General features: G+C 39.8%; 1 protein-coding gene across 1 annotated transcript; it reads left to right on the top strand.

The window, feature by feature from the left end:
• The first annotated feature begins 3,602 nt into the window (after window positions 1-3,602).
• LOC311106462 (tumor necrosis factor alpha-induced protein 8-like protein 2) lies at window positions 3,603-8,901 on the top strand. The gene is made up of 3 exons (XM_084148798.1): window positions 3,603-3,718; window positions 7,566-7,890; window positions 8,210-8,901. Exons 2-3 carry the CDS (start codon window positions 7,573-7,575, stop codon window positions 8,450-8,452), a joined length of 561 nt encoding a protein of 186 aa, XP_084004924.1. The 5' UTR covers window positions 3,603-3,718; window positions 7,566-7,572; the 3' UTR covers window positions 8,453-8,901.
• The last annotated feature ends 1,538 nt before the right edge of the window (window positions 8,902-10,439 follow it).

Here is a 10,439-nt window from a genome sequence, read left to right as displayed (position 1 = left end):
TATAAAGATGTTGTTAACTCTTGAAAACTGGGAATGGAATCATATGTGATTCAATAATGTATAGCATAGTTTTTTTATTCACATCAAAGCCATGTCCATTGTTTTTGCTTAAGTTATATTTGAGTCACTTCACTTCATAGTCACTTCAAACAGATTTGAGGGGGTGTCTCTTGCTGGCAAAAAAAGGCAAATCCGACATGAAAACAGTGTATGAATAATGAAGCTACAAGGATGTGTGAGGTCAATGCTCCTGTGGGTGTGGAGGAGTTCAAACAATGGAAAAGAAATGTGCAAAATGGAGCCATGAAGTTTCATTGAATTGTGCATAGTTTCATCACTTCTTTGCCTTGGTTACATTGCTGCTTAGCAGATGCCAACATATTCATATAATGCCTTTATTTATACTGTAGCAAGACTAGGGAGGAATGACTACAGACTCAAGAAGTGCAGCCTAATAGTTATTTATCTTGGAGCCAGCTACCCCCTCAGAACAGGCTCACATCCTGGCTCAAGTCCTGTTCCCTAATCTCTGCTCTACACCTTTACCAGTGCCTATACCAAACTGGGCTAGCATCTCCTTTAACAGTTATTCACAAAAAAGTATCAACCTGGGTATTCTTGCAAATTGAACAAGTGCCCAGAACTCTGATTCCGGATCAGTTTTTGAGGCTTTGAACCCTTTGCTAAATATTACAATATTGGTGTGACAAACAGATCTAGCATCAGCAGTAGAGGCGCACTACACCCCTGCCTTCAGTCTGATCAAAGTCAATGGTGGATTCTAAAGAGCTACAGTGGCCCCTAGTGGACTTTCTATAGACCGTATAGACATTGAAGCACTATGTGCTTCAAAAGTGAAATCAACTTAATAATATGTAAATCGATACCTAACACATTCTGAAACCACTGGTTGTCTACTGATGACACAGCACATTGGATAGGCTCAATTCAATCATCCTAAATACCGGAAAGAAATTTCAGGGAGAAGTGAAAGTGTGCTCAGACCTAGATGACTACTGCCATCTACTGGTAGAAGCATACTATAATAACGATGTACAACTGTACAAGGGTGAGTGAAATGAAATGTAGACTCAGCAATAGGACATCTTCATACACAGTGGGGAGACATCCTGTGTACAGAAATCAACAATACAATTCAAATCTGCCATTACTGCCACTATTGGTACTCCCCAAATTATGAAGGGACAATAGTGGTAGTCTTGGCGGATTTGAATTCTGTTAAATTCTGTTGTTGTTTATAGCTGAAAGCAGGAAGTTGCCAAACAGTGTATGTTGATGTCATATTCCTGAGTCTACCATTAATGTGACAAACATGAACTCAATACAACATTAAATTAATGCACCAATGAGCTGAGCAATCACAAAATGTTGGGGGAAAGCCTGGCAATAGCCCCAGGATACTTTTGGCAACACAGGAGTCACTAAAACTGTATTTCTACTTGAGTTTGATGTAATTAACTGATAGTGGAAAAGCAAGAGGAAACTGCTTACACTGCACTTCCTGTCTGTTGCCAAGGCACCCGGTGTCATTGCATGCATATGGAACAGACTTTACACACTTTACTTTTTTAGATGTATTTGACAGAGATAATGCATATAATCAACCTTTCTGCAAATGTACTACATTTAGCCAAAATGCTTACTTATTTTTGATGGAATATTTGAATGTTTACCAACATCATGCTTGCCAACCAAAACACATGATAATGGGGCATCACTGGTTATGTTCAATTCAAACTAGTGGTTTAGGGCCTTTGTTGAAGTAATTACGTGCGGATATTTTAGCTGAGACTATCTCTTTCCTAGACATGACTGCCCCCTGGTGTAAAGTTTAGGAACACACTCCATCAGGTGTCAGTAGCCTGTAAAAAAGGCATCATTTCAGAAAAAGAAAAGTTGCCTAATGTGCAGAAGAGGTGTGTCTCAATAGCGTTAAATGGCTTCCTCTCCTCATCTCGTTTCATTCATCTGCACTGATATGAAAGTGTTGCAGAAGTGAAAGCAACTTCCTAACAGTTATCCATTGCAATTGCTTTTACATCTCCTGTGTGTTTAGGTGTCTGGCCATGTTTTTTCTTGTCCTCTAAATGGCAGAGGCAGAAGAAGTGCATACATGGGTTTAGACTTCCTTTTCCTACCACATTTAGGCTCCTAATGTGTTTTCATTTTAACCTGTCTCATAATTGTTTTATTAAGCAGCTTATTGAAAAAGGTTTGTAAGGAATGCAACTGTTGAAGCAGTCTCGATCCATGGTGCCTAACGACCTGTATCCCAAAAGCCTGGGCCTTGGTTAAAGGCAGTGCAACACAAAATATATATATCATTTGAGCAGCGTAATGTGTTGTTTTACAGGGTCAGCGATCGTAGTACAGCACTCCTGGAGCATGTTAGGGTTAAGTGCCTTGCTCAAGGGCACATCAACAGGGTTTTCACCTTGTCACCTCAGGTATTTGAACCAGCAGCCGTTTGGTTGCTGGCCCAATGCTCTAACCGGTAGACTACCTGCCACCCTCACATATGTCACCTGAAATATTACTCTAATAGAGATAGAACTAGACCAACTACAGCTGCTTGACTCAGGGGTTACCTGACACAACTTTATGACATTACCTCATCACGATCTGTATCAGTTTTGATCTGCAGTTTCATTATAGCCTGTTCATTTTGCCAAATAATAGCTTTGTAGCCTTGAAATATTATACCTCTTAACAATTAAAATGCAAATTCTCTTAAATTAATCTAGTTTCAGTTTGGAATAGTTGAGAAGACAATTGTCTTTAGTGTGTGTAACTGAAATCACTGTGGTTGCCACGTTCCTTTACACTCCCATGAAACAATAGTGAGGGGCAAGCCTGGGGTGTTGCACAACGTTGGAAACAGTCCAGACACAGCTTCCCTTTTGAGACCAAAAGGTTTTGAAATATTGCTTCCAGAGAGCGGGGTCCATTTCATTCACAGTACAAATCACTGTGTTACTGCAAAGTTAATTTATTCTAATCAGTGTATTAATATTTTCTTGGAATAACTGTTCTGGTGCTTTTGTTGCTCCATACAGGATCTCGAAATGCCACACACATACACACACACACCCTGTATGTCCTTATATGGGTCAGCTACATTACTGTCAGAGAGTTATCGCAGACAGCAGTCACAAGAGGAGAGACAAAAATCAACAGATGACCACAGCTGCATTCCACTAAAGGGTGTCACAAAAATGGCCCTGCATTTTCCCTTTCAACAGCCAAATATGAGGGATGGAAACATACAGAGGATAATAGAGAGAGAACAAGAGGACAGAAGGAATGGAGAGATGAAAACAGAAACGTGGTGCAAGATTTATAGATGCTGAGCAAGTGATTGTGAATGCTGCCAGGCTTAGAGGCAGAGACATAGTGAGAGAGAGAGAGAGAGAGAGAGAGAGAGAGAGAGAGAGAGAGAGAGAGAGAGAGAGAGAGAGAGAGAGAGAGAGAGAGAGAGAGAGAGAGAGAGAGAGAGAGAGAGAGAGAGAGAAATACATCGCTCTGGGGCGTGCCCACAAAAATTAGCTCTTTAAGGAAATGCATCTGAGGTAGACAGAGTCACAGAGACAGGATAAAGGGTATAGCGAGAGGGCACTGTGATCACCCAACCCCTTTATGTGAAGCCTCCTCTAGGAGCACTGAGTCCATCTGGAGCCAAGGGTCCATAGGCACGCAGGTAAGCATTTCATAGCACCGTAATTTCAGACTCAGTGGAAGATGATGGTGTGTGGTTTGTGTGTCCAACATCTGAGTGTCTATGTGTGTGTATGGAGAGCGTATCTTTATAACGCTGTGTGTGTGTGTGTGTGTGTGTGTGTGTGTGTGTGTGTGTGTGTGTGTGTGTGTATGTGTGTGTCTTTGTAAATTGGAGAGCATATTTTTACGTCTGTTATTAAGTGTTAAGTGTTTCAGTGTGTGTGAGTGTATGTGCTGTTGCGTGTTTGTGTACAAGTAAATGTTTGTCTGTGTACAATGCAGACAGGTGCCTTCAAATGAGCTCAGACATTTATGCCCCGAAACAGCATTATTTAAACTCCATAGCCTCAGTTGTATGTAAGACATTAATCATAATGTCAAAGCTTTTTTTAAAGAGTGGGCGCTTGGCTACATTGCTAGAAGTGGAAAATATGAGTAGGTCATATTTTTGGCAAGGCTATTTTAGACCATCAGTTTAGCAACAATGACCACTTCTGTGCATATCAAAGGCATTTAAAGACAAAACCTTGTAGTGATAATAGCTTTCTAGCAGCTGAAAAACAACTCTGTGGGCAACTATGTGAGTGTGTGTTGTGTAAGTTTGTGAGTTTGTGTGTGTGCTTTGCTATGCTGGTCTGTCTCCCTTATTCATGCATCAAGTTCTATTATATCACCTATGATTGCTCCACATTAAAGTTACCCAATATCTTGAAAGGAAACAGATCATTATAGTATTCAACAATCTCATCAAGCTCCTTAGGTCTCTTACAGATGTAGGATCTTAATTTGAGCCAGTTTGCTAAAGCATGAAAATAATCCTGCAGCAACAGGAAATGTGAATTATTAAGTTTTTGTAGGTGTTGATAAATTTTTCGTAATGGAAAATCAAGTCTGACATTTCAAAGTGGAAATTACAAACTTCAGAAGCCTTTTTAAACTTCAAATATACAACAAGTTTTAAATATGCTGCATTGCAGGAAAGCTGTCCTGCAACAGAGTGATCAAATTAAGTTCCTAAATCTGTATCAAAACATCCTGCGTAGAGGGGTGGGGGATTGTGTTAATCAGCCTTTGTAGGTCTGAATATGAACAACAGATAGTTCAAAGGGGATGAGTTGAAAATATGGACTTTGTGGAACTGTCCATGAAAAAATGAGGTGCAAAAAAATAAATTTAGAGGCTGAGTCATTGTGTAAAAGCCGAGTTAACACATTTGAGGGTTATCCAAACATTGACAATGCAAGTGGGTGTCCAAGATATTTTGTGCAAGATTTGATTTCTACTTCACACACTTGGAAACAAGTTTCTCCAGGAGGATGCCAAACAGAAGGTCGTGACGCAAATTGAAATTGTCAGTCTTCGTGTTTGAGCTTCTCAGACAGCTAACTATTAGCTCTGTTAGCTTTAGCTTACATTGACCCACCAGGAAATGTGACCTTCACTGTTTGAAGGAGTGTGTCATCTGAATGTGTTTGAGGCCATGCCATTTTGAGCCGTGGAAAGACAGTTACATCATACAGGGCACTGGTAGCCAACTTCTTCTATTTCATATCAATGTCTCCTTCTTATGACTGTTACACACAGGATGTAAGACTCTTTCGTAAAAAGGTGTCTCACATTTTGAAACAAAACAGCCAGACTTGTGATGTAGGTCAGGTTTCATGTGTTTCATGGAATCACACATGAGAGAGCTGTGCAAATGCACTTCAACATTTTAACCACAGTGTTACAATTGGCAAGTAAGTGATCAAAATGTTAATCATAAGGTGAAAGACTAGTCTTACAGAGCTGCTTTTATACTGTGTGATGTGTCTGAATTAGACAAAACATCACACCTGAGATCCACATTACTTATTTTATCAGGGTCTATTCAAATCAGAAGAGGAGCAAATAAGTTGATGCGGTATCTGTAATCTTTACCATGCAAAACAGGCGGATGCTGTTAGGTGCGGAAAATGGACATTATGTGCAAACCCAGAAGCGTAACCATTAGACATACAAACTTGAAGGGATATGCAAGCGAGTTTACAGTGTGATTTCCCACATACAGTATCTGACCTACTTCATTAACTCAAGTGTCTGGTTGATCAAGGTTTCTAACTCATGTGGTCAACATGAAAGTCCTAGTTGTGGTAGGTGAAAATACGCAGATTCTGAATCCCCTCTCATACTCACTCATATTATTGAATTAACAAGGAGATGACTGGTTGCAGAGTGGTTCTTCATAATCCATGCAATTGGTAAATTACCCTTTTACCATAGACTATGTCAAACACACCTATGACAGAGTCAGTGCATTTAAGGTAAACTGGCAGCTGCAGTGTGTCTTAGACTTCCTCTACTGTACAAAGATTTTTTATCTTCAGGCTATCAGAACCATCTAACTCCAAAGGCTGGGTGATGTGACATGTTTATCATACTTCCTGTTGGTATCTGAGCAACCATGCAGATTGTCACTCTGAGTCACAGAGTGTTCCATTGAAAACATCCCTTGAGGAATAGAAGATCAAACAGATTACAGGACCAATTAGATCATTGTCTGCACTTTTATCCATTTGAGTGAAGTGATGTTAACCCCTACAATTACAGTACTTTATGTACTGTGCAATGCTACATGATGAGCTATTCAGAAGATTCTAGAGAAAATATGTAATCGGGAATAAGGTCACAGGCCAAAATTATGGACATTTGGACTTAATTTAAGTTGAGATAATACGCAAAGTCATTTTTTCTTATTTTTCCAAAAAGGGCTACATTCCTGCATTGTTGTTGTATTATCTACTTTGGAAGTAGGAGAGAATCTCTTCTACAAAGAGTGGATGTCAGGGCAAGGTAAAGAGAGTGGTGCAAAAGGAGGTGTATGAAGATGATAGCCTAAACTTGTCTCCTAGAGCAGCACATACTTGATATTGACCTCCGACACTAAATGTGTCTAAAGGAAACCCCAACCTGCTCCAACGACCAACAACAGCCTCTACTGACACAGACTTGCCAGCATAGGGGCAGATTTATGCCTTTATTTGTTTAGGTTTTTCCTCTTGACCCCCACACTAGAGCTCAGGAGAGCAATAATCTTGGTCGTCCAAGGTCATAACTCAACTTCGAACAATACTACCGCAGTGTGAGTTCCTCTTCCTCAATGTGAATAGTAAAGGTTAACTGTGCCAAGTGCCCCTATGAAGGCCCAGTGCAGTCAAAAACATGCATTTCCTGTGTTTTATGTATATTTCCACACTATGAGGTTGGAATAATACTCTGAAATTGTGAAAATTATGATAATGCCTTTTTAGTGTAAGAGCTGTTTGAAAAGTCCGCCTGAAATTTCAGCCTGTTTTGGTGGGATGGAGTTTTGGCCTGCCTGGTGACATCATCGGGAGGTCAATTAGTAATAGACCAATAAGAAAGAGAGTTCCAAACCTCTCTGCCAATAACAGATCATTTTCAGTTTTCCCCTCCCCACTCAGACCACTTCCAGACAGTTCTAGCAAAATTCCTACTTGAGAAATTGCTCTTTGCTAAGAAGCTATTTTGGTTTATTTTTGACAATTTTAATTGAAAACAATCACAGTAAGTACTATACTTAATTGTTACCCAGAGATAAAAACGGTTGCATTGGACCTTTAAGTCCTTGACTAAAACAGAGGACCCTTTAGTTATCTTAAAGGTCATTTCACAGAGAAAACCAGTGTACGTCAGTGAACCAACCTTACCAGAATAACTGTTTTTAGTGCTCTGTTTCTAAAGCCATAGCTGAGACCAGACAATCAGATACTGTACCGTACTTAACCCCATTATTCTGCCTCATCAACTCTCCACTTCCTTCCAAGAATCAAAATGGAGTCCTTCAGCTCTAAAGACATGGCCATGAAGGCCCAGAAGAAAATCCTCAGCCATATGGCCAGCAAATCCATGGTGCAGATGTTCATTGATGACACCAGCAGCGAAATCCTGGACGAGTTCTACCGTGTCTCCAAGGAATACTCTGGGAACCGCACAGAGGCCCAGAAGGTGGTCAAAGACCTGGTCAAGGTGGTGGTAAAGGTGGGCGTTCTCTTTCGGCACGATCGCTTCAGTAAAGAGGAGCTCAGCCTGGCTCAGGACTTCAAGAAGAAGCTGCACCAGGGGGCCATGACGGCAATCAGCTTCCAGGAGGTAACTTTACATCAGAAAACATGTAGAACTCTTCAGAGCCTTATTTGAACTCTGCATGATGCCCCAACCTAAAGCCTGCATGAAATAACCTACTGACATCACCCTACCATCATTGATTATTCTTATTAAAATGTAAAACTAGTTGGACAGAATCTTAAGGGGACTTTAATAGGAAACAACAATGCCCCACTTACAATAGTCTCTATCCTGAAGCCAATACCATAAACTAGCACCTTAAATGGTAATTACAGCTGTTATAATAACTGTGTTGTAATTACTGCTGTGCTGTCACTAATATCTAATTCTCCATTTGGCCCAGGTGGAGTTCACATTTGATAGGGCTGTCATGACGGAGCTTCTGACAGATTGTAGGGACATCCTGCTGAAGCTCGTGGAGAAACACCTGACACCCAAATCCCTCGGGCGCATTCGGCATGTCTTCAACCACTACTCTGACCAAAACCTACTGACCAACCTCTACACCCCCGGTGGCCCTCTCTGGCCTAATCTCACCAAGATCTGCAATGGCCTGAACAAACTGGTTGAGGAAGGAAAGCTATGAGTGGGAATTCCAAACAGTGCTGGAAAAATGAGAAACTTTTGCAAGCCTATTAAAGAATTCTGAATTCAGTTTGCCCAATGAAAATACCAGGATATATCATTTTGGTAGCTTAATGGGGACACTGATTCAGTGTCAGTTGATGTAGATATTGATTTATGTTGGGATCTTTATGAGGACATGGAATCATCGTCCTTGCTTTACAACATAAGCCATCTGCATTAGGACTGGGCGATATATTGAATGTGCACGACATGCATAGTCACATTTCAGTATCTCACAATATTACCTCTACCTCTGCCTAAATGCATTTCAGTCAAATGCTGTTGGAGCTAAGTAAAGTCCATTCAAATATGATATATGAAAGAAAAAAAGCTTACATTTTACAAAGATCACCTATGAAATATATAATAAACCTGCTTCTTTGTCAGGACTCCCTGCTTCCGGCACGATAAGAATGCATCTGTGGTCTACTTTCAATAGATTAGTCCTCCTCTTTTAAGATATTCTGTTTCTGGGGAAACTAATGGCCTTTAATAGGACAACATTCTGCCTGCCCAGTCACAGCAGTTGCTAACCTCATTTAAGTACCATTCAAATTAAAAGTGTCTATCTAGGACCAACAGACAACAACCTCAATTAGTGTCTGGGGCACATCTATGCATGCAGCCTTAGTATCTATCTGATCACTGACTGTTTGTTCCACTTGTAAACAGTGGTGGAAAAAGTACCCAATTGTCAAACTTGAGTAAAAGTATAGATACCTTGATAGAAAGTTACTCAAGTAAAAGTGAAAGTCAGCCAGTAAAATATTCCTTGAGTAAAAGTCTAAAAGTATTTGGTTTTAAATATACTTAAGTATCAAAAGTGAATGTAATTGCTAAAATATACTTAATTATCAAAAGTAAAAGTAAAAGTATAAATCATTTCAAATTCCTTATATTAAACAAAGCACCATTTTCTTGTTTTTAAAATATACAGATAGCCAGGGGCACACTCCAACACTCATACATTATTTACAAAAGATGCATTTGTGCTTAGTGAGTCCGCCTGGCCAGAGGCAGTAGGGATGACCACGTGTTCTCTTGATAAGTGCTTGAATTTGACAATTTTGCTGTCCTGCTAAGCATTCAAAATGTAACGAGTACTGTTGGTTGTCAGGGAAAATGTATGGAGTAAAAAGTACAATAGTTTCTTTAGGAATGTAGTGAAGTAAAAGTTGTCAAAAATATAAATAGTAAAGTAAAGTACAGATACCCAAAAAAACTACTTAAGTAGTACTTTAAAGTATTTTTACCTAAGTACTTTACACTGCTTGTTACAAAGAGTAAGGCCAGCTAATGGCATTTAATTTCTAATATATGTCTGAATTAAAGTCCTGCTGTACAGTCCTTTGCAATGCATGCGACGATTGGATGCACTTTATATATTGCTTCAAGTTTGCAATCAATCAGTGATAATTCCACAACATGAATATTCCTCTGAGCTTTCTGGAAATGCTGCAGATGGACCATTTTAGGAGATAAGGTCAGAACCAGAAATGTGCTATTTTATGTGTGTTAAGATCACACGATGTGGTTGGGGGGATATCAGTGGAAGAGTATGTGTAAACAACATCTTATAAACAAGGTTGTAGTATTTCAGCAGTAGCACTTAGTGGATGTTGTGCAATGGGAGAAGAATGAGGCAATAATTGGCCATGAACCACATGATACTTTCCACAGGAGAACTACACAGCAAGTAAACTCTAATAGTGCACCCTACCCCTTTGCAAGCTATCTGTTTTCTATAACTGTCTTAGATGTACACCATTTGAAAGGGAATATCTGCAATTAAAGGACTTATGGGCCAAAATATAGTGTACATATATCAGGCTTGATGGCTTATTATGAGTCATCTGTTTTGTTCAACTTCAGACCTTAACGTTTTATGCAAAGGAACAGGAAGCGTCAGAAAGACAGCACCCTCAGGCTTTCACCAGAAAATGGCC

The sequence above is a fragment of the Coregonus lavaretus genome (assembly GCF_964263955.1).
Source record: "Coregonus lavaretus genome assembly, chromosome: 3".
In the NCBI taxonomy this organism is placed as follows: domain Eukaryota; kingdom Metazoa; phylum Chordata; class Actinopteri; order Salmoniformes; family Salmonidae; genus Coregonus; species Coregonus lavaretus.
Note: the sequence above shows the minus strand (reverse complement) of the source record. Positions and strands in the feature narration are given on the sequence as shown.